Below are 24,611 nucleotides of genomic sequence, written 5' to 3' on the forward strand. Positions count from 1 at the left end.
GAGGAGGAGGAAAAAACAGAAAAGAAAGAGGAAGAGACCTATAGAAAAGTTAATTTTACACTCATTTACATGTGGTCTCCCTCTAGGCCTACGCCCACCCCACCACCTTCAACCCACCCTACTGATGTAAGGAGGGAGGGAGGGACGGGGGAGAGGGAGAGAGGAAGAGAGGGAGGGAGGGACAGACAAAAGGGTTGGGTTCTTCCTCTTCCTTCCCTAACTGACTTAAGGGAAGGGGGAAAGAGGGGGAAGAGGTAAGGAAGGGGGAGGGAGAGTTAAGGATATTTCGCATCGTAATTGTGAACGATTTCATGTTAGTAGTAGTAGTAGTAGTAGTAGCAGTGGTGGTAGTGGTGGTGGTGGTGGTTGTACTCTAGTAGTGGTTATAGTAGTTGTATGGTGGTGGTGGTGGTAGAAGTAGTAATAGTAGTAGTAGTAGTAGTAGTAGTAGTAGCAGTGGTGGTGGTGGTGGTGGAGGTGTTGGTGATGGTGATGGTGGTGGTGGTGGTGGTTTTGGTGGTAGTAGCTCTATTAGTAGTAGTAGTGATAGTAGTAGTAGCAGTAGTAGTGGTAGTGGTGGTGGTGGTGGTGGTGGTGGTAGTAGTAGTTGCGGTGGTAGTAGCTCTAGTAGTAGTAGTAGTAGTAGTAGTAATTAGTACCTGTAGGTAGTAGGTAGTAGTAATTACCATAACAAAACCTAAAACTACTAACACACACACACACACACACACACACACACACACACACACACACACACACACACACACACACACACACACACAGTTGGGTTCATCGGCTCCATGAAAATCAAATATGGAAAAAGAAGAGGTAGAATATTACTATCAAAGGTAGAATGAATAGAGAATAGCTGAGATTTGTGTTGCGAGGCGAGTGTTGCTGGTGAAGAAAGAAAGGGAGGGAAGAAAGTGGGGAAAAGGGAGGAGCGGGGGGGGGGAGGTAGAGGAAGAATGATAGAGGAGGGAAGAATAAGATGAAGGGGAGGAAGAAAGGAGGAGGAGGAGGAGGAGGACGAACGACGAGGAGAAGGAGATTAGTTTATAGTGTAGAAACTGTAGATCTTGAGAATATTTGGGTCATCATCACCATCATCATCATCATCATCATCATTACCAGGTTGTATAAATTTGAGTCTTCTCTCGTCTTGATCATGACAACATTCTCTCTCTCTCTCTCTCTCTCTCTCTCTCTCTCTCTCTCTCTCTCTCTCTCTCTCTCTCTCATTCCTTTTTTCCTTCTTCCTTTCCTTCTTCCTTTCTTTCTTCTTTTCTTTCTTTCTTCCTTCCTTCCTTCCTTCCTTCCTTCCTTCCTTCCTTCCTTCCTTCCTTCCTTCCTTCCTTTCTTCCTTCTCTCAACTTCAATGCTTTAGTCCTCCTCCTCCTCCTCCTCCTCCTCCTCCTCCTCCTCCTCCTCCTCCTCCTCCTGTGCCGTGGCCGAACGTGCCATAAAAGTAAAGTTAATGCTCATGAAAATATAATTTGAAATGAAGACGCGGTGATGAAGGCAGAGTTTTCATTAGTGTTTATGTGCCTCCTTCGTCTGCTGGCTGGTGGTGGTGGTAGTGGTGGTGGTGGTAGTGGTGGTGGTGGTGGTGGTGGTGGTGGTTCATCTTTTTTGTTATTAGTTTATTTCTGTAGCTCTTTATTAATTTTTTTTTTAGTTTTACCATTCTCTCTCTCTCTCTCTCTCTCTCTCTCTCTCTCTCTCTCTCTCTCTCTCTCTCTCTCTCTCTCTCTCTCTCTCAAGGCAGCGGAAACAATGCATCACAAAACCCTTCAGAGGTCACAGCGCGGCCTCCATCCCTCCCATCCCCTTCCCATCTTCACTCCAATGAGCCTCTGGTATTTCCTGAGTCTTCTTCCCTTCCTTCCATCCCCTCCCTGTTCTCTTCCTCTCCTCCTCCTCCTCCTTCTCCTCCTTCTCCTTTTTCTTCTTCTTCTTCTTCTTCTTCTTCTTCTTCTTCTTCTTCTTCTTCTTCTTCTTTCCCTCCCCTTTCCCTTCCCCTCTTCATATTCTCTTAGCCTCATCTCTTCATCCCTCCCTCCTTTTCCTTCTCTCTATTTTCCTGTTTTCCTTATCTGTGTGTGTTTTATTTCTTCATTTTATTTTCGTTGTTCTCCTTCCCCTTCTCTTCTGTTACCGTATCTCCTCCCTTTCTCTTCTTCTTTCTCTGTGCCAGCCATTTCCCCATTCCGTCCTTCTCATCTTCCCTCCCTCCTTCTGTGCTATCATGTCTCTTGTTATTGTTTGGACTTCCTTTGTATTCCTTTCCTTCCTCTCCTCTCTCTTGTGTCACCGCATCCCCTCACTCCTTCCCTCCTTCCCTCCTCTCATCTCCTTTCCTCTTCTATGTCTCTGTACCACTCTCTCCCATCTCTTCCTCGCTCGTCCCTGCACGCCGCGCCACACAGTAATTGCCACCTCGCCTTGTTACCCTCCTCGTTCACGGACAGCTGATGCGTGGTCACGTGCTCTGACGTCACCACTGTCAACACTGCAGCCCGCCGCCTCGTCTCCGCCTTGCTCCCTCAGTTTATCTAACCATGCGTCACTCTGAGCTATGTAAATGTACTATGGTCGATTTGTTGTGAGTGGTAATGTGATTCTGACCTAAGCTAGTCTGATTCATGACGTGACATTATCTTATCTTGCTTGAGTGTATCTTTCATTGTGTTACTTCTTGGTTGTTTTTTTTTCTTAGTTTTCTTATTCATGCTTCTTTTCTGTGTCTTACTTTATCTTACCTTGCCTTGCCTTGCCTTGCCTTGCCTTCTCTTGTCTTGCCTTCTCTTGCCTTGCCTTGCCTTGCCTTCCCTTGCCTTGCCTTCCCTTCACTTCTCTTGCCTTGCCTTGCCTTGCCTTGCCTTGCCTTGCCTTCCCTTCCCTTCTCTTGCCTTGCCTTGCCTTGCCTTCCCTTGTCTTGTCTTGCCTTGTCTTGTCTTGTCTTGCCTCGCCTTGCCTTGTCTTGCCTTGCCTTGCCTTGCCTTGCCTTGCCTTGCCTTGCCTTGCCTTGCCTTGCCCTTCCCTTCTCTTGCCTTGCCTTGCCTTGCCTTGTCTTGCCTTGTCTTGCCTTACCTTGCCTTGCCTTGCCTTGCCTTGCCTTACTATCCTCACAGTATCTCATTTTATGTCACCCCTATCTCACCTCATCTCACCTTTCCTTGCCTTGGTGGTGGTGGTGGTGGTGGTGGTGGTGGTGGTGATGCGATTCCAAAGTGTAGTGTTATGACCTTTTAGCGACGTGACCTGAAGCTTCGTGCCTGTGGTCTGCTCCCCTTAGCTCCCCTCACGCGGCCCTGGCACGTCTGGCACGCTAAAGTGTACGCCTATATCCTCACTCCCTCATCCCGTCACCCCGTCACAGCCTCCCGTACCCTCCTCCCCACACTGATCTATTCTCCCTCCTTCCTCTCATTCCTTTTTCACCTTACTTCTCTCACTGTCTTCTTTCCTGTTATCTCTTTCTCTCTTTCTTTGTCACTCCTCTCCTCCCACTCTCTTCATTCCTCTCTTCCTCTTTCCTTCTTAGTCATCTCATTCCTTCACTTCCTCCACGCTTGTCACTCTTCATATGTTTCTTTCCTTCTTTGTCTTGGGTGTAGTTGTGTGGATTATTAGTGGTATTTTTTGTTTTGTGTGCTAGGTGTGTAATACAGTGTTCTAGTATGTTGTCTTTGCGTGTAGAGGGAGTAGAATGTTAGCTGTTTTTTGAGTGCGGTTAAGAGGACGTTTAGCTGTTTGTCTTGAGTGGTGGAGACAGTTACCTGCTGCTTTTGTGCGTGGACTAAGTCGGGTGCAGATGGTTTAGCGTGCGGCTGAGTAGGATGCTAGGTGTTTTGCGTGCGTCTAGTTATGCGACCAGCTGTTTTTGAGTGCAGCGAGAGGACGCAAAGCACTCACGCAGCTGCCTCGCTACTCGCCACCCTCTTCCCATACTCATAACCACGTGTTGCCTTCCCCTCGCATCCCCCTCTCCCCTCGTCTCCCCTTTCGTCTCTCCTTCTCTCCCCTCACTAGTCATTTCCCTTTCTTCCTCCCCTCACAACGCTCCCTTCCCCTCACACCTGCACGTGCGCTTCCCGTCCCTTCCCTTCTCGTACTCACTCCCCTTCCTCTCACTCTCCCCTCTCCCCATCTCTCCCCCTCACGGTGCCTTCATAAGGGTCAGATTTTAAGTTATCATCCATCACTGGGATAATAGCAGGGTCTCTCGTTCATGTTGGCAACGATGTACAGGCCGCCGTGGACCTGGCAACGCTGCTGGCCCTGTCACCCTTGGCCCTGCTCGTCGCCGTCTGATTGGTGGGCCCTGGAAGCTGATTGGTCACTCCTCGATTGGGATTGGCGAGTCCTTTCACTATTGGATTTGTTTACTTGTGATTCTTGCTTAGTGATTGGTGGGTAGTGGTGGTGGTGGTGGTGGTGGTGGTGTTGGTGAGAGGTTAGCTGTGTTGGAGGTAGTTGTGGTGGTGGTGGTGGCGGTAAGTCGCAGGTCGCAGGAGGAGAAGCGGCGTCGTTCCTTCCCCTCCCCTCTGTTCCCCTCGTCGGCGGTGTGGGCGTGGAGTGCGGGGGGCGGCGTGCCTCCCTCGGCTCCCCCACAGTATGCCAGGAATGTGTGCTATGCGATCGGTATCCGGCTGGTCTGGCAGGGCTGGCGCCGACCCTCCTCCTCCTGGTGTCCCCTCGCCACTACCCTTCGTCCCCTCACCACTAGACTTCGTCGCCTCGCTCCTCCCCTCACTCTTCGCTCGTAAAGTGGAGGTTATTTAGGAGCATGTGGCCGGCGAGCACTCTTATTGGCGCTAGAACAATCACAGGGCGGCCGTGGACAGGTGTGAGGGAAGGGCAGAGGCAGAGGTCACGATGAGAGAGGTCGCTGGCTGGCGGGTGGGTCGCGCGGCAGCCCTCCTCGATGTGGCGTGGCGTCGAGGCAAGGGATTCATTTTCTGGCCTCACATCCTCAAAGACAATATCATGGCCTCCTCCTCAGCCTCTATAGCTTCATCTCAGCTCGCTAGTGACCGGGTTTTTATCTTTCTCCCTCTCTCTCTTTTTTTTTTTTTTCTGGGGTCACCAAAGCCCGTGTGTGTGTGTGTGTGTGTGTGTGTGTGTGTGTGTGTGTGTGTGTGTGTGTGTGTGTGTGTGTGTGTGTGTGTGTCTGTCTGTCTGTCTGTTTGGTTGTTGTCTCATTTTCTCTTCTTTCTTTTCTATTTTTTTCCTGTTAATCGTTTCTTCTTCTCGTGATCTCTTTCTCGTTTCTTATCTCAACTTTATCCTATTTCCTTTTCTTTTCCTTGTTTTTTTTTTTGTTCTTGATGCTGTTTTCTTTCATCCTGTGGCCTACTTTTGTGTGATTGTCCTTTTTTTTTCTTCCCCTTTTCTCTTAATCATCATGTGCTTCTTCTCTTCTCTCTTTATCGTATTTCTCCTTCCCCTTCGGCCTTCCCTTCACTTGTGTTGGTCTACCTATCTACTTTACACTTACCGCTCTTTGTTATCATCCTTTTGTGATCTTAATGCCTTTACCTTAGCTCTCTCTCTCTCTCTCTCTCTCTCTCTCTCTCTCTCTCTCGCTAATAATGAACAAGGCATTAACAACACTCAGTTTACTCCTTTCTGTATCCCACTACCTACTATCAGGAAAAGAAAACAGTGCTAGCCGGTGCGTGTCTCTAACCCACTTACCACATGCATGCTCTGAACTGCCGACGATCCTCTCTTTTCCGCTTTCAATTGTTTCTTTTAGCGAGCTGTGAGGAATGTGTTGTCCCAGTTCTCCCTCCCGCCCCACCCTACCCTCCTCTGTTGCCTTCGTGTGTGCGTTCCCGGCCAGGTATATACTGTACTGTGCTGCGTGCGATATAGGGACCAGTGTCAGTGTGTGTAGGGCGCAGGATTAATGGGTGTGTGTGTGTGAGCGTGTGTTCCTAGGCTCATATTAACTGATCGGGTCTCAGTTCTGGTGTCTTTCCGTGTCTCTGGGTTATTATGCTGTTGTTCTCAAGTGTTCCGGCGTCTTGTGTGTTTATTTTAGGTTGTAGTGGATGATATCTACGTGTTTTCAAGGTGGTTTTTCTTTCTTTAACCTTTTAGCGTTGTGTTTTATGTATTAGAGTGTATAGTGGATGCTATTGCAGGTTTTTAAAGGTTTTATATATTTTTTTTTATTCCGTATTCTCAAATGTAGTGCCGTCATGTCTCGTCTGCTTCTAATAGGTTCTAGTGTAAGTTATTAGGAGTTTTCATGAGGTTTTCCTTCCCTAACGTCTCAGTGTTTTCTCTCAGCAGCTTGTAATGTCCTCTTGTGGAAGTTATTTGAAGCTTTCGATTAGTGTTTCCTTAGTTCTTTGTTGTAAAATGACTCAGCGTCTCATCAGTAATGGATGTTATTTGGGGTTGGCTGTTCCAGGGTGTGGCTTTCCGCGAGTCCATACGTATATCAAATGTCCCTCCGTCTCATCTCATCTACTTGTAACTTGCTCTTCTCAAAGTTGTTAGGGAGGCACTTGAGAGTTTTCGCAATAGTGGTGGTGGTAGCTGAACAAGATTTACATAATAGACCGGGGAAAAAATAATAAAAAAAAAAAAAAACATCCTTCCGAACCGGACTAGTCATCTCAGTAGTTCTAAAAGCAGTACTTATGAGAGAACTGAGTGTTTGAAAATATGAGCCTTTTGTAAGACAGGTAGAATTAAAAAAAAGAAAAAAAAAGCAGGTGTAACAGGTTAACATCGTGTGTGTGTGTGTGTGTGTGTGTGTGTGTCAGTCTGCTCTGTGGGTTTAAAAGCGATATATAGACAAGTTCGTTCGATTGGAAACGTGTGTGTGAAAAAATAATAAAACAATACAAGTTTGGCGTGGGGTGTTGTGGGCAGCTTACTTCTCCCTCCCTCCTCTGCTCTACACGCTTCTTGCCTCTTACTTTCCATTTCTATTTTTTCCCCCTCTTACTCTTTCATCTTCCTTTCCTCCCCCTTCCCCTTCCCCATCTCTTTGTTTTCTATTATTTCTTTTCATTATTCATGTTATTTTCTCGCCTTTTTCTTTCTTTTCTTTTCGTTAGTTGTGTTTTTTTTTTTTTTTGTTAGCTTTTCCATTTTTAGCATTTTTTTTCCGTCTTACTCTCATCGTCCCTTTTTTTCTCTCCATTTTTTTTTATATTGGTGTTTTTATTTTTATTGTGGGTGTTATTGGCCTTATTTCCTTCTATTTTCCAGGCTTTCTTTCGTTATTGATGTTGTTTTTTTCATATTTTCCACCTATCTTTGGTCTTTTTTTCTCTTTTATTCCCGTCTTTCCCCCATTTTTCTCTCCCACATTATTTATTTCCTCCCCATCTCATCCTTCCATTCACCCATCTATCTCCCATCCAACATTTTTCTCCCCCCAACACCTTTATATCTTTCTTTTTCATTCCCCCACCTCACCCACTCCTATACTCCCTCACCGTCTCCCTCTCCCTCTCCCTCACCCTCACCCTCCTTTCCCTTCCATTTCAATTTTACTTCACGTTTTTCTTTTGCCCTCAATCCTCTCATTCTTTCCTTTCCCTTCACCCCACTGTCCTCCCTTCTCCCCTTCTCGCCCTTCCCTGACCTGGCTGGTTGGGGTCAGGGGCGAAAGGAAGGGAGGGAGGGAAGGACGCGGTTGTGACCCTCCCTTGCCCTCCCTTCCTCCCTCCTCGTGACAGTAGCTCGGGTCAGGTCGCCATATTGGACCTGAAACTCATCTCTTCTCCCTCGCAGCTGTCACGGGACTCGGCAGGTGTTTGGTTGTGGTGTTTGGGTAGTGGTATAGGTGGTGTGTGTGGTTGTGTTTGTAGGTATTGGTGTGTGGTACATGTGATGTGGTACAGTGGCTTGGTTTGTAGTGTGGTGGTGGTTGTGGTGAAGGAGGAAAGGGAATGGTGATCATGGTTCCTATTGGTATTCTCGTCTGTGTGAAATACCATAAGGAAAAGAAAAAGATATACCAGAGGAGATTGACGCATGGTTGTCATTGTAGCGGTGAAGTCACGAATGAAGGCGGTGCAATAGCGGGCCAGTGTTTCCTTGCCACTCGTGAACGTGACGAAATATTTATCTTGACCGTATGTAAGTTATTGATTGCCATTAGTGAGTGAGTGAGGAGGGCAGTAGTGGTTGTGGTTGTGGTGGTGGTGGGGGGGGGTGGAAGAGGGAGAGAGAAAGGGGCAAGATGACGTGACTGGTGTGTGTGTGTGTGTGTGTGTGTGTGTGTGTGTGTGTGTGTGTGTGTGTGTGTCGTGAGGAACAAGAGGAGGCGGCACAGAGGAAAGACAGCGGTGGCAGGGGCGGCAGGGTGCTGGGGGAAGGTAGACAAGGGAGGGTGATGGAGGCGGTGGCGGCGGCAGTGGTGGCAGTGGTGGCACGGGAAGAGAAAGGGGAGGGAAGGAGAGGGGGACCAGCGGCGGCGGCGGCGGCGGCGGCGGTGGCGGCAGCGGCCCGGGGCGCCCCACGTCGCTCAGGCACGCTCGGTATCCCAAGTATGCCGGCACATTTTTAATTGGAATTCTGGCGGCAGTGCGAGAGGGGCGCATGTGGCGGGGCGGGCCAGGAGGGGGCGGAGAGAGGGCGGGGTTGTAGGACCAGGGGGCGGAGTCTGGCACGGGGGGGCGGGGCAAGTGGGCAGTAAGGGCGGGCCAAGTGCCACTGGGCGGTGCCACTCGCTGGGAAAGGGGGGAGGGGCTGTTCAGAGGACGACCCCAGCCAACAGGAAATTCAAGCCGCCAAAGACGACCTGGACAAAAACGAGAAAGCTGTTGCGAGGAAAAGAAAAGAATTAAAGAAAGTAGTTAAGTCGTGGGCACGGGAATTATACGGGCATGGGGGAGCGTGGGCACAGCGAGGCAAGGGACGCGAGAGGGCAGGGCGGGGGCAGGCTGTGACTCAGGTGGTGGGTGGTGGTGCACTCTGAGTGACACGGGGAGGCACGGGCGTGACGAGTGACGGGACTGAGGATGTCAGGAGTGTAGGGGACAGATCACGCTGAGGTGGCAGGCGGGGAGTGATGGGCGTTGCGAATCGCTTAATGAAGGAATCACCAACACTGTATTGGGATTTGAAAGTACTATGTTGAGTAGCGGGTCCTGAGAGATGGCGGCGCTGGTATCATGGGTATCAGGCCGGCGTCACTCACAGCAATGCCGCAATAAGCAAGGAAGGGGTACAATTGTGAGAAAAGAGCAACAGACATTATAACGATTAGGTACGTACATAAGGTCACAACTGACTCATTACTGGAAGTTCAGATCTCTGGTTACTGCTGTGACGATCTATGTGTGTCCCTGGAGGCGCAGTGCTGTGGACACCCCGAGGGAACCCGGTCGATCCATCTCATCAATTATTAAGTCGATATTTTCCCGGTGTGGCGTCTGGCGGCCCTTGTATCACAGCCCGGAACGCCACTCCATCCGTGAGGGCTTTACGACTTGCAGAGTGCCTCGTTTAGAAGCGTTTGTCACGAGAAGACCGCCCAGCTGAAGCCGCGCCACACCACCGGGCAGCACGCCGCCACCCACGGTGTCTGGATGGGTGTTGCTACATCGAGGTTCCTCTCATCACCATAGCGACCATGGCTCCGCACTTCTCTGCATTAATCCACAAAATTATATAGCATTCGGAGTAATATTGAGCCACATAGGAACTATAGATGATGAGGCGCTGCTGGTGAAGGTGAAAGTGAAAAGAAGGAGGAGGAGAAGACAGCGGTTGCGAAAGGAAGACAGCAAATCTTAACAATCGCGGTAGGCTTCGACAGAGCCTTTCCCTGTTATCGTCGGGCCCCACCGCGTCCCGAAGACTCACCGGAGCTTAAGGTGAATTTCTCTGCTGGTATTTTAACTCGTTAAAATTTTTCGCTGGTCAGCGATGGCGTGGATGCTGTGGGCTCCTGGAGGCGCGGCGAGGCGGTGAAGGGTCACCGAACGAATACACCACAGCCTGTCTGAATTCAGCGTTGTAACATGTCCTGTCCCTTGACTGCTGTTTCAACGAGGTGGCCGAGAGGAATGGCTAAATTTATCTCAAAAAAGATGACATCACAAGTAGCGGGTGTGTTGTATGCCTGGGTGAACCTGCCGATGACAGGAGGAACCATCAGGTGAATTGTGGGCGAGGTGCTTACACCGTGCATCCAACCGCTTTCCCTCCACATCACATCTGGCGTCCACTGCCAAGGCACAGGGGCGCCTCATCTGGGAAGACTTCGCCGTATCCCTGAAATCTGCAACAGGCACAGCGTCCACAGTCTCTGCAATGAGAACAGTCGCGGTGACCAAGCCGTCTAGCAGGTGGTGGCGGGGACGCGACAGACCACTCTAGCAGGACGTCCGAGTCCTTTTCCTTCCCAGAGGTGTAGCCTGCTGGCCCTCGGCGCCGTACTTTAATGTGTGTGTGTGTGTGTGTGTGTGTGTGTGTGTGTGTGTGTGTGTGTGTGTGTGTGTGTGTGTGTGTGTTTGTTGGCGCTTGTGTCCCTCTGAGCGGCAGCAAGTAATGGCCAGCCGAGCCGCTGTTCTTTATGAAGAACAGCCTTTGCTGCCCCGCGCCCGTCAGCCTTCCCGCTCATCCGCCCTCTCGCCTCCCCCGCCCCCTCCAGCCACCGCTTCGAACCGACGGCGGCGAGGAGCCCGGGGGTGAAAAGGGGGGAAGAGGGAGGTCGGCTTCTGCTTCTGAGAAAGAACACGGAGGAAAACATTGTGATGGTTTAATTAAGGGTGTGGAGAGAGGATAGGGAGGGTGTCGGGGAGGGCGGCGAGGGGGTCGGGGCTGGCCAGCGGCTACCCGGCTCTCAGTAGCCGACCCTCCGGGGCACAATTAGTGTCTCCGCCAACTTTGATTATTGTGGCTTATTCTTTGTGGCTCTTTGAGGGACCCTTATTATAGGTGCGGGGAGGGGGCGCCGCGAGGGGGCGACCCTTTAGTGGCAAGTCAGGGCGAGTGGGGGGCAGGGAACACCACTTCCCTTGGGGTTAGCATGCTGGGATGGCTGGGAGGGGGCGGAGGAGGGAGCGCTGCTAATAAAGCGATGGTTGTGTCGTCGTCAAAGAGGAGCAACTTGAACCCCGGAGGGAAAAAAGTGACAAACTTGTTGACAAAATTGACACAGCGACCTTTTTCTCCCGGCGGAGTTGGTCCCTGATGGCTCCCTCACGACCCGCCTCCACCCCTTACCCCTACCCCGCCCTGTAACGAGTTATTGATATGAATTTGTACCGGGAAGAAGGGAGGGAGAGGGAAGGGCGGACATGTGGACAAGTGACTTACACACGTGGGGAAGGCGACACTGAGACAGGGAGGAGGGAGAATAAAAGGGGATAATATAATGAAGGAGGGTGGCCCAAAGAGAGAAGAGGGATGACTGAGGAGGAGAGCAATGATGCGTGGCTGTAAGGATGCATGGGCGTGAAAGAGGCGTGGGTGTGGCTGTGTGGTGGCTGGATAGGGTGGTGCTGGGCTGTATTACAAGGAGGGAGTTGGGTGTGGCCCTGGGTGAAGGTGAGGGAAGATGGCCATGAGTGTAGGTAAAGGGGAGGTGGAATGGTGTGGATGACTGGGACGTGGACTGCGTGGGTGGAGCAGGAAGGGCGTAAGTGGAGTGGAGTAGAAGGCCGAGGGTTGTGTGGGTGGCTGGAACTCCTTCTATTTCTTCCTTGTGCGTCGGGAGTAGTGTGTAGAGGTCGCTGGATGTGTGGGCGGACCAGGGGGACATGGAGTGTGTGGGCGGGAGAGAAGGTCGTGGGCGTGGAGGTGGAGTGGGATACACAGGAGGGAAAGGTAGTGGGAGTGGAGTGAGGAGTGGTGCAGTGACGGGTGACGGGAACCAACAAAGAGTGAGTGTGTGAGGGAGTGAGTCTTTACCAGTCAGTATGGGTGGGGCGACTCCCTGCAAGGCTACTCTCACTCCTCCTCCTCCTTCTCCTCCCAAACAGCCACATCGTGTTTCCACTTATGTTATGTTCAACTTATTTGTTCAGTTTTCCCCTGTGAGTGTTTGTGTGTGTGTGTGTGTACTCTGAGTTAACCTGTGCATTGCTATCGACAACCAGGTAACAGCTTCCCGGCAGGTAATGCAGTGCCGCGGCTGGCTTAGACTTCACCTCCACCACCTCCACCCGCTAAACTGAGGAGGAGGGACGAAAAAAGATAAAAACTCAGTAAATAAATAAAAATAAGTAAAGGCAATACTTGTTGATAGTTTGCGGTGAAATTAAATAACGCTGTGAGACGTGAAGTCAATTGTGGCACGCAAGTTACCGTGATTAAATGAGTGTGAGTGAGTGTGTAAGTGTGTGAGTGTGTAACAAGAAATGCTACTGACACACGACTGTTAGAGGAAGACCAAGTACTTACCAGAGAGAGAGAGAGAGAGAGAGAGAGAGTGTGTGTGTGTGTGTGTGTGTGTTTGGTAAGTACAGACAGAGGAAGAGTGGGAACAAGGAACAGGTGTCTCGGCACCGACCTCCCTTAGTTCCTTTGTTGCTTGGTGTTGCTGCCAATGACTCACACAACGCGGCTTACGGAACACCACCACCACCACCACCACCTCCTCCCGCCTTCTCCCTGCTCCTGTTACTCACTTTGCAGTCCCGTAAAGGCAACTTGGCGCGTCGAGTGATATTTTTATGTTGTTTTGCCGCGAGCTTATCACCGTCGCCGTGTGTGTGTGTGTGTGTGTGTGTGTGTGTGTGTGTTATAATGGTATACCTTTTGTGTGTTAAGAACTCGTTTCTCCTCTCTCTCTCTCTCTCTCTCTCTCTCTCTCTCTCTCTCTCTCTCTCTCTCTCTCTCTCTCTCTCTCTCTCTCTCTCTCTCTTCTCCCGAGCTTCATATACGTACACAATGGATCGTAATAATATCACATCAGTATATTCATTCGCGATAATGTGCGTTGTGGTTTGGTTATGGAGCCAGCCAGGGATATTGAGAGAGAGAGAGAGAGAGAGAGAGAGAGAGAGAGAGAGAGAGAGAGAGAGAGAGAGAGATGGCAACACCGCTCACGCACTTGCTTGGGGCAGACAGAACCTTGAGGAGTTAAATCGTCCCAAAACTCCATCGCAACTCCCTACCACTCCTGCCGCCGCCCGCCCTCATCACCACAAGTTTGCCCCGTGGTGACTGGTGGAGGAGAAGTTAGCGTAGTGGTGCGTAAGTGGAAGCAGTGGAGGAGGAGGAAGAGGAGATGAGGGCTATGAAGGGGCTGACAGACTGGCCGGGGCTCGTCCTTCACCCCTCTCGCAGCCCCTCTGGCCATGAGCTGCGGGCACGGCAGAGTGAGGCGGGCAGGCACGGCACGGGGGCCAGATGGGGTTGGGAAGGGTGGCCAAGGGTTAGGGGTCTTGAAGGGGACGTGTGTGTGTGTGTGTGTGTGTGTGTGTGTGTGTGTGTGTGTGTGTGCTTTTCAACATGCAGGGAACGAGGGATCTTAAGGGACATTCAGTGATCGAGGCTAAAGAAGAACGGCAACAGGTCCTTCCTTGACTCCGTTCCCTCAGGAGGTCGTGATTGTGACGATGGTTGCTCAGGCGTTCATTACAGCTCTCCCCTTCACCATATAGGCAGCCACAACGACCCTCCTCCTCCTCCTCCTCCTCCTCCTCCCTCCTTCTCCTCCTGCTCTTTTCTCGGTAACTACGCCTTTGCTCCGTGGACAAAGAAAAGTGTCAGCGGGTGTCAGCGACCAGACTCTTTAACGTAACAGTTGTGAGAGGTGTAACGCGAGGCTGGGGTGTGATGGTGACAGGGTGACGCAGGCAGGGAGGCAGGGAGGCAGGGGGGAGACAGAGGCAAGTTCCACACGAGGTCAACTGTTGCCTTTGTTTTGTCTGCCTAGGGAGGAGGGAGGAGAGGGGAAGGGAGGCTGGGAGGAGGAGGAGAAGAAGAAGGAGGAGAAGGAGAAGGAGAGGAGGGGGATTCGTAAACACCACCAGTGCTGTCCTTCGGCGGGACCTCCTCCCTTCCTCCTCTCCCTCCCTCCCTCCTTTCGTACCACCTTTCCTCCTCCTCCTCCTCCTCCTCCTCCTCCTCCTCCTCCTCCTCCTCCTCCTCCTCCTCCTCCTCCTCCTCCTCCTCCTTCCCTTCCTCCTCCTCCTCCTTTAACTTCTTTCCTTTTTCTTTTCTTGTTCTACTGTCTTCAGCACATCAATTCCTGTTTTTTCTATCAAGTACGATTACTCTCTCTCTCTCTCTCTCTCTCTCTCTCTCTCTCTCTCTCTCTCTCTCTCTCTCTCTCTCTCTCTCTCTGGTGTTTTTCACGTTTCTAGTGACAGATTATCAACATATTTACATGATCAAGAGGAGACACCCTCATGAGAACCCGGCTAACCATCTGTGTGGCCTTTGAAAATAGTCGTTGTGATGAGAGAGGGAGAGAGAGAGAGAGAGAGAGAATGAGAATCCGGGCCAGTATCTCCTCATCATCTCCCTCCTTGACTGACTCACGCCAAGTCCTCACCTTCCTGTTTGACTCAAGCTCTCTCACCTCCTTATGTCTTACTCTCACCTCTTGTTTTCCCTTGCTCTCCTTCTCTCCCTCACTCCCGCCGTCACTCTCATGATCCTCCTCCGCTATTAGCTGTCCTCTCCCTCTCCTCTGTGCCTTCTTCCAGGGGAGACAGCCGAGGGAGAAGACGGGAGAGTGAGGGCTGTGGTCAGGAGTCATGGTTCTCGTCTCTCTCTCTCTCTCTCTCTCTCTCTCTCTCTCTCTCTCTCTCTCTCTCTCTCTCTCTCTCTCTCTCTCTTCCTATCAGATCTTAGTTTTCGATAAAGTTACTAAACGCTGCAATTAACGACGCTCATCATTTTGTTTTGCACTGAAGACCTTTCTTTGATTTATTACTATTCATCTCCGACACATACTCCCATCCTCTCCCTTCCCTTCCCTTCCCTTCCCTTCCTCGTCATCGTCAGCATTGTTTTATTACTTAGAAGCAGAGTCTTATATGCATTTTATTCGTCTTTCCTCCTCATTTCCCCTTCGCCCTTCATCCCTCCCTTGCCTTTGCCTCTCTTTACCTCACCCTCTTACTAATCACCTCCTTCTCCTTTGAATTAGATTGATACGAAGCTGATCTATTTTATATCTCTGGCTGCTCTTCCGTCCCTTTCCTTTGCGTGGTCCTTCCCCGCCCCCCCAGGCCATCTCTCTCTCTCTCTTTCCCTTTCTCTTTCTCCGCCTCTCCTTACCTCTTACTCACCATCTTGCGAGGGCTCGTTTTCTCCCTCCTCGTCAGTAATCCAATTGTCTTCTTGTGTCACACTGATAATGTTTTTAAGCTGCTCTGTCTTCTGCCTATTCTGGTCTTCTTCCTCTCCTCTGTCGCGCCTCACTTCCTCCTCGTCTTTGTTTCTCCTCCTTGAGTCTTCATGCGTTCAACCACGTAGGAAGGAGAAAAGAAAGGCGAAGGGTGAACGAGAGAAGGAGAGGAAACGTAAAATAAAGAAAGAAAGAAATTAGAGGTAAAAGAGGGAGGAATGTAGGAAGAAGGAAGGAAGGAGGTAAGAAAGGCAAAGGATAAACAAGAGAAGACATCCTGAGAGAGAGATAAAGGAAGAAGATAGAACTAAAGGAGAAGATATTGTGGGAGGGAGGAAGGAAGGAGGCGAAGGATGGAAGAGAGAGAGAGAGAGAGAGAGAGAGAGAGAGAGAGAATCATGGTAACTCTTATGCCCCACCTGTTGCGCTCACCTGTTTGTTGCCTTTCATTCCCTCTCGTCTCTTCTCTCCTCGCCTCACCATCACACTTATTGGGAGACTATATACTACACCACGAAATATTCTATCCCTTCTCTCCGTTTTCTGTGTCTTTCTTCATCCTCATCTTTCATTATTTTTCCTTTTTTAATCTTTTTTTCCTTCTTGTCATAGCTAAACGCTGTCAGAAATCCCTCACACTACTACAGCTCCTTCCTGTTTTCTCTTTCAGTTTTTATTCATTCCTTTACACTTTCATTTCCTTCCCTCTCGTTAATCTTTCCCTTTCTCATTGTTGAACCTAAACAGTATTGGAATGCCCTATACTACTACTACTATTTTACTCTACAACTCTATCCCGCATCCCCTCTCTGTTTCATTTACCCCTGTACAATTTCATTCCCTCTCTCTCTCTCTCTCTCTCTCTCTCTCTCTCTCTCTCTCTCTCTCTCTCTCTCTCTCTCTCTCTCTCTCTCTCTCTCTCTCTCTGATCTTTTCTTTCCTTAGACAGGCACTTTACACCACTACGTCTTCCTTTGTCCATAAGTTCCCTACGGCTGTGCTTCTCTCTCCTTCTGTCAATCTCATTCACATCTTATAAGCTCCCCCCACTAAAGCAGTCACCGCAGCACACTTGAATGCACAAACACCCCCCTTCACAAGACCTCCCTTTCAGCTCCGTTTTCCTTTTTCCTCTGCAGGCTTCAACACACTTCAATGCACAAACACATCCTATCACAAATCCTGCTCTCTCTCTCTCTCTCTCTCCAATAACACAGTAATGGTGTTTTAAATGCGCCTGAGTTGCAGCACTTGCCTTATGGCGTGTGGCGTGTGGCTTGTGGGAGTCCTTGGCGATGCCCCGAGGCCAAGGCAACTTCGCTCTTGAGATTAAACAAAGCGTCCTATCTCGTCCACCTTCGGATCTGCCTTACACTGCGCACCTCTCTCTCTCTCTCTCTCTCTCTCTCTCTCTCTCTCTCTCTCTCTCTCTCTCTCTCGTCACGATGTTATTCCCAGCACGTGAAGAGCGAAGGAAGAAGAGGTGGAGGAGGAGGAGGAGGAGAAGGAGCCCGGCGGTGTTTGTCATGCGTGCCAGAACCATTTCCCATTATGTTTCTCGTGAACGGAAAAATGCTGGAGTCACGTTCAGTTGCCAGATGAAATTGCACGCACGATTATAGCTTTCCTCCCCCCCCCGACGACCACCACTCTGTTGCACACTTGCCTTTCTTTGTCTACGACCTCCGCTGCTTAGGATCTAGGTGAGTTGAACCTGATTCCAACCCCTCACCCTTTCATGTCTGTCTGACCCAACCTGACATGCGCTGACCTCTCGACCCCCGCTCGGTCACCTCCTCGCGGTCACTCTTTGTAATGAGCCTGCTGGGATCATTAAGGTCGTCTTTGTGTTCCCTGACCGCAGGAAACCAACTTTACTGTCTGGTGTACAATGTGCCACGTATATAAAGCAAGGGTTGCCACACCTTGCTGCTTCTCCCTTCTTTTCTCCGGCCACTTGATCTGGTTTTCAAAGACTGGAGCGCTCACAGTCACTCCTTTATTTTGTTTTCTGTTGTGGTTTGGTTTAGTTTAGTAGTGACGTGTATGTGTGTGTGTGTGTGTGTGTGTGTGTGTGTGTTCTTTTTCTTTTCTCCTCTTTTTTCGTGTTTTTCTCTGTAGGCGAAGCGACGCGGTGGGGGACCAAGAGATTTTTTTTATTATTGTTCCGTGTGTGTGTGTTTCCGTGGGCTTCTAAAAGTGCTAATGTGGCAACGTTGTGCAGCTGCATCTGAACCGTATGATAATGAGTGATTTAGACTAATTATCTTTTGCAGCTGGCTAGGAATGCTACTGGCTGCTCTGTCGTTGCTGTTGCTGCTCTTTTTCGTGTGTGTGTGTGTGTGTGTCCAAGGGTGTTAATTTTCCGCCAGCTTTGCGAGCGTTACTCTCCGTGTGATTGTATTCAAAGTTTTCCATAATTGTGTTCGCATCCGGTGGTGATAGTGGTGATGGTGGTGGTAGTGGTGGTTTCGATGTAGTATTGTCACTTCTCACGATGACATGACTGGGGACAAAGGGCAGTAAAGAAGGGCTTTATTAGGTCACGGGAGGGGAAGGGAAAATGTGTTGAATTCAATATCTTGGAAGGTTTTGCTTTGTTCTTGATGATGATGGGAGTGATGATGTATTAATGACGATGGTGATGATGATGATAATTTTTATGATTATTAATAAAGATGATTGATTGTACTGAGATGAGGAAAGAACTCAGATTCTTTTGATTGTTGTTGTTGTTGTTGTTGTTTGGAATCTAAAAATTTTATGGATTCAAAAGTCTATCAAAAAAACTACAAATTATGTAGTACTTGAATATAATTTACTTGTTTTTCTTGTATTAATCTATTTTATATTCTACATATGAGTTTTGTGACAGAACAGGTGTGATGACTGAAGTGAACTTACCTTAGAGTCACACAAATTAGTTTATGGCTCTTATTGTTGTCCAGATGAGAGGGAAGTGGCTGTTGCAGAGAACACAACACTTCATTGCATCTCCCAATCATTTGAATCAGATATCATTTTTAACATTTCATTATAAGAGCTTTGGGTTTGGATCTATGGGCAGCAGTGTAATGTGAGCTTTCCTTGTCCACAGGCCGCAATGAGTTGATTGCTCGGTACATCAAACTACGGACGGGCAAGACGAGGACTCGCAAGCAAGTGTCATCCCACATCCAGGTCTTGGCTCGACGCAAGCTGAGGGAGATCCAGGCCAAGCTGAAGGTGAGTGGGTCCTTCCTCCTTCAGGCTGTGAGTGGCAAGCTGATACCAGGGGAGATTGGTATACCAGGTACCTGACATGACACAGCCCGCCATATCAGGTGGTATCACATTTGGACAGGATGGGTGTGTTTATTTGGTCAGGCTGGAGTTGGTCCCAGAAGGTGCTGGTGTTTGTGTGGCATATGTCATGGTGGTCATTTACGAACAGTGGCTGTGGAAAATAATGCATTTCTAATTGGTGTGTGGTGTGGAGGTTTCTTGCCAGCTTGTGCGCTTGCTGTAAACACTGAGGCTGAGGTATTGATGTGCAGATAATAGCACATCCTTTATGGTAGATATTGAAAGGAGGCAGCGAATCAGAGTCAGAGAGGAAGGTAATAATGACAAACAAGACAAAAGCTTTTCCACGATCACCATAAATATCCTGGCTATGGCCGATCACTCACACACCACATCTCTGTCAAGACACATGAATGCAACTCACATTTTCCTCAACACACCATTCCTGTTTCCTGGAGGTCCTGCTCTCACATCATGCTGGTGACGGGAAGCTTATCATTGTCAGTGGTGGGCTTAAGAATCATGTAAAGTGGTGTATTCCTCACATCACCATGTACTCACAGGGACCATTCATTGTGTTTGTTCTAGTGTCTATTTTTCATGTGGAAGTTCATCTATAACCTAATGTCCCTCATTTCATGTAGATATACTATTATTATTATTATTTTTTATTATTATTATCATTATCATCATCATTATTACTATTATTATTATTATTATTATTATTATTATTATTATTTTAGTAGTAGTATTTTAGTAGTATTTTCTTTATTATATATTTGTTTATTTTTTTGTAATCATCCATCATTCTCTATTTTCTTTTCCAATGAAGAAGTGTGTGTAGTGTGCCAGGTGGGGAGGATGTGTGTCATGCTGGTCACTCTAAATTGCCTTACACTCTGCTCTTCTGTTCAGTGTAACCTTTTTTGTAGCAACATTAATTTTTCATTTTGGTTTTGGAACTTTACATGTGTAGTCTAAAAAAAATCATCTGTTGTTGTGATTTAAGTGAAAAGTTTAATGGAACACATGAAAGAAGTGTAGAGAGTAATCTAGACTGAACACCTTCACAGCTGATCACCTGACAAGTGATAATTCTTTTTCTTGCAGGATGTACCCGGGGTAAGCCAGGCTGGGGTGTCGAGCCTTTGCTTTGTGCCTCAGCTGGTGGTGTGTGTGTGTGTGTGTGTGTGTGTGTGTGTGTGTGTGTGTGTGTGTGTGCATGTGAATATGCTTATGAGTGTATGTTTACATGTGTTTGCATTTGTTTGTGCTTCCTTCTCATTTATCTCTCATCACCTCTCTCTCTCACTTTCACTCACACACAAAAAAGAAAGTATTGTCTGGGCTACACTGCACCTCTCTTTCACTCTTCCAAATTTGTCTGCCACAGTGACCAGCATCCCTCCTTGCTCTCTCTCTCTCTCTCTCTCTCTCTCTCTCTCTCTCTCTCTCTCTCTCTCTCTCTCTCTCTCTCTCTCTCTCTCTCTCTCTCTCTCTCTCTCTCTCTCTCTCTCTCTCTCTCTCTCTCTCTCTCTCTCTCTCTCTCTCTCTCTCTCTCTCTCTCTCTCTCTCTCTCTGGGTGTCATTCTCTGAAGAAGTAGCATTGGATTAGTGTACAGAATGGCACTTTGATGTCTAGCATTAACTCCTACAGAATTATCCTGCCTGGGGAGAAAGGAAGGCTTCAACATACACACCCATGATCCTCTCTCACAGTGTTTTTGTTTTTCCTTCGCCACACTATAGTCTCATTCACTGTGTTATAGTACTTCACCACACTGCATGACAAAGGGCCATGCTGTTGGGGGATAAGTGAGAGATGTGTCAGTGGTACCTCCCTCATCCCTGTCTTGGCTATGGCGTGACTTTGTAGACGTTCATTATTTGCCATCACTATTTATAGAAATAATACATCTATTTTCTTTCACTGTATGACACATAGACACATGCTAGAAGGGGATCTCCCACACCAGCACATTTCTTCCTCTCTAGGGTTGCACACCTCTAAAATTTGATACATTGATTTATGGATTGTTACAGATAACTTATTAGATTGTTTGTATCTGTCCTGCACTCAGAAGAATCAGTTTAAACCATTTTGAAGCAATTATGTCACAAGTCAGTCCCAAGTTTGAGTAAGCCCACATCTAAAACTATTCAGTCATGAGGGAACAAGCACAGCACTCTGAGGTGATTTAGTTTAGCAGTGACAGAGAGATTTTGAAGGGAATACTGCATGTCCTGACAAAGGAAGTGTATTAGTAAATATATGAGCATGGTGGATGAGGAGTGTGCAAAAAGAAGATCTCCATTGAAATAGAAAAGCAATATGTAAGAGAAAATGAGGAGAGGGAATGCTAGGACAATGATGAGTGGAGACTTCTTTGACTTAAGCCCTTTCCCATAAGGAAACTCTGGAACAGGCAAAAAAAAATATAGCTATAAAAGTGAATAGTCACCTTTGAGGATAGTGAATCATTGGTAATGTTGGTGACGAACATCCCTGGCACAAATTGCTTTGGTCGTTTTTCAGGTTGTAGAAAACAAAAGTTGCAGGAGGATATTATGGTTCTGATATGCATGAACATAATATTTATATTATATAGTAAGTGTTATAAAAAATAAAAGTTTGCTTGGAACAAATGAGGCACAGATAAGCAATGTGACCCAACCTGTTGTACAATCAGAGACAACACCTTTAACTGTCTTAACAACAACAAATATTAGAGGGCCACGTGATAAATGTATGACCACTGCTGGTAAACTTAATATTTATGTATTCTCTGAGTTTAGCTTTAATTTATATTAATTTTGCATCATTTGAATGATATATTATTTACATGTAGTACATATGATAAAGATGATCATTAAGAAGCATCTCAAAATAAAGAACATCTAAACATACAAGCCTCATTGATGGTGTGTGTTGAGCAGCCCATGTGTGGCAGCCTGAACCTGTCTGCGGTGATCAGTAACCTCGCAGCATTAATAACATGAGCAGCTCACTCTTTGCTTACCTCACCTCTACTAAAACCAGACTTAGTGTTGCAATGTTCTGGTTCACTTTATTTTGAGATGATCATATTATAACCTTACTTGGGATTAGGTAATAGTCGTTCAACTGTTGATTGGAAATTTTGTGTTCAACAACCATTTGGGAAATTATAGTGACTGATGATGCAACCATTGGCTTCAGTTTATGCCATGTCATTGTTAACCTTTAGTGTTAGTAACCTGACTCAGATGTTGCAGCCAGTGATGTTCCATATCCATGCACTCACCTGTTTGTCCTGTTGTAGGGCTGCACCTCCGACGACAATGGCGGAATGTTGCGTCTGGCAAGTATACAGATCTACTTTTTGTCCTCTAGTCAAGTAACTTAGTCATGCAGTAAATGCTCATTTTTTAACATGGTATCTCTATTTGAAATCAGCATTTCATCAGCAAACTGAAATTCAAGCTAAATGGTAGTGATCATTTGGTAGTCTTACTCTCAGTAGAAAACCTCAAATTAGTGTTAACAAAAGATTTACTGTTAGTCTTGAAAAAAAATGATAGACATGTAGGCAGTAAAAGATATCCTTATTTGTGCCATGTTACATTTGCCATTGAACTTAGCATACTAATAGTGTGAATTTCATTAGATTATGTCAAAGCTAAATATTTTAGTAACTGTGATTGGGTTATTAATATTTGACAACACTCAAATGAACAGTCTGTTTGGTGTCATCCTCCTCCATGCCTAACACTTCCTTCTCCTACAGGATTCAGCCACCAAAGAAAAGGCCTTGCACACCATGTCCTCCATGTCTTCAGCCCAGATTGTCTCAGCCACAGCCATACACAACAAGCCCCTTGGCCTGCCTCCTCCTGCTGTGTCCTATCCCAGCCCCTTCTGGCAGGGTGGACCACAGGCAAGCACCAGCATGGAGTAAGTGTCTGTTCTTTGTGCCAGATGCAGTTCACAACTATATAACAGTTTATGGCATCAAGTCTTCTGCAAAAAAATAAATGAATAAATAAAATAGAATAACTGATAATTTCTTGAGAATCTGTCTTTTCAAACCCTACTAACCTCCATTATAAAATGTACTTAACCTTTAGTAAGTAAAATTTGGCATTATAAATATTATATCTAGTATAAGTGATCTTACTTTTGGGCTTTATAGTATGTATATAGAAATATATTACAATGTTTTGCTTAAAAGCATTAGATCTCTTCTAACTCAAGTTATTTTTTTTTTCAGTGTCAAGCCTTTTGCCCAGTCCCCATTCACAGGTGGAGAGACTAAGCCATCTGTGGGGGTCATGGGTGGACTGCTTCAGACAGCTGCTGCCCCCTCGGTCACAGTGCCTCCCTGGGAGGGCCGCTCCATTGCCACGCAGAAGCTGCGGCTGGTGGAATTCAGCGCCTTCATGGAGTCACAAAGAGACCCAGACACAGTGAGTTCCTGATTGTTGTAGTATGTTCTGATCATTGATGAAATGCCACAGACAGATACTTGTGTAGCTGCTTGTTAGTAGTGGAAACTGATTTTATGGAGTTATTACTTAGTTTTAGTAATTTACACAAGTGGTTTCTTTTAAATGTTATTTTTTAATATAGTTTATTTAGTGTTCTGTTATAATTGTCTTCAGTAATTTCAAGATGATATGTAATATTTTCTGGTACCAAATCATCTCACTATTTTGTTCTCCTTGTGTTAGGGATACAATATTGCTAAATATTCACATGTAGACCAATCTTGTGGGTAGTCTTTTTAGGATTTGTCTTTACATATAGTAGTTGATAAAAATCCCTTTCACGGTACATCCCTCTTTGCAGCAGGTGATCAAGCAGTGACTGGCAAGGAAATGCAGACCTTCTTTGCCAAGTCTGTGCTTTATTGTGTCACTTAATAGATCATTCTCCATAGCTGTATAAATTTCACTTTGAGGAATCATTTTATCATTGGCAAATTTTGAGCACTTGTTCATGATTATCTGTTATGAGTAAGTTTTACTTAATAGGATCCAGAATTATTTATGTGTTTTCTTTCTTTTTTTTCTCAGTATCAGAAGCATCTGTTTGTTCACATAGGAGGGCCAACCACTTATGCAGATCCAATACTAGAGGTGAGAAGACAAGTTTATTTTAGAATGAATATAAAGTCTTGTTGAATATTCATTTAGTTTTTTTTTTAGTTCATGCTTATAATCTCTTAATTGATGAGTGTCATTTTTCACTGACTTTCAGCTATATTACTTTCAAGACTAAACAAGATTTGCTAACAAACATTTTACATTCTTCAGGCAGTAGACATCAGGCAGATCTATGACAAGTTCCCTGAGAAGAAGGGTGGTCTGAAAGAACTCTATGACAAGGGACCTCAGAATGCCTTCTTCCTTGTCAAGTTCTGGGCAGACTTGAACGTCAATATCCAGGATGAGGCTGGCACATTTTATGGAGTTACTAGCCAGTAAGTGACTTTGGTTTTGTGTAAGAAATTAGCTTTCTGGTGAGAAAAAAAATACCTAAAGATGGATAAATGAAACCTGTTGTCCTGCACTGCAAGATATTTTTTTATTTTCCAAAATCTTGCACTGCATACTATGATTGTAAACTTTAATCATTTTTCTCACTCAGGTATGAGAGCCCTGAGAACATGACCATCACCTGCTCCACCAAGGTGTGCTCCTTTGGCAAGCAGGTGGTAGAAAAGGTGGAGACAGAATATGCCCGCTTTGAGAATGGTCGGTTTGTGTACAGGATCCACCGCTCACCCATGTGTGAGTACATGATCAACTTCATCCACAAGCTAAAGCACCTGCCAGAGAAATATATGATGAACAGTGTGCTAGAGAACTTCACTATACTGCAGGTAAGTCCTTCATGTTCCTGTGATGAGATCACATCACCATGAACACACGACTCACCACACTGATGGTACCAAGGCCAGCTTTATTGTACAAGATTGCTGCAATAATCTCTAAAAGTTTCTGACATCACACATTTCACAAATAAATGAAATAGCTCTATTTAGTTAAGTACTAC

At 46.9% G+C, this 24,611-nt stretch overlaps 1 protein-coding gene across 4 annotated transcripts in view; it reads left to right on the forward strand.

Moving 5' to 3' along the window:
* LOC123500162 (transcriptional enhancer factor TEF-1-like) overlaps positions 1-24,611 on the forward strand; it is a 121,512-nt gene that overhangs the window by 93,499 nt on the left and 3,402 nt on the right. For 2 of the 4 annotated variants that reach the window (XM_045248856.1, XM_045248860.1), the window contains 8 exons: positions 18,387-18,514; positions 19,685-19,696; positions 21,877-21,915; positions 22,342-22,508; positions 22,825-23,020; positions 23,627-23,692; positions 23,870-24,036; positions 24,204-24,438. In XM_045248856.1, the coding sequence (XP_045104791.1) occupies positions 18,387-18,514; positions 19,685-19,696; positions 21,877-21,915; positions 22,342-22,508; positions 22,825-23,020; positions 23,627-23,692; positions 23,870-24,036; positions 24,204-24,438 (1,010 nt within the window). The remainder of the gene's footprint in view (positions 1-18,386; positions 18,515-19,684; positions 19,697-21,876; positions 21,916-22,341; positions 22,509-22,824; positions 23,021-23,626; positions 23,693-23,869; positions 24,037-24,203; positions 24,439-24,611) is intronic. The other 2 variants (XM_045248857.1, XM_045248859.1) reach the window with 2 other exon arrangements.

This window comes from Portunus trituberculatus, chromosome 50 (genome assembly GCF_017591435.1).
Source record: "Portunus trituberculatus isolate SZX2019 chromosome 50, ASM1759143v1, whole genome shotgun sequence".
In the NCBI taxonomy this organism is placed as follows: domain Eukaryota; kingdom Metazoa; phylum Arthropoda; class Malacostraca; order Decapoda; family Portunidae; genus Portunus; species Portunus trituberculatus.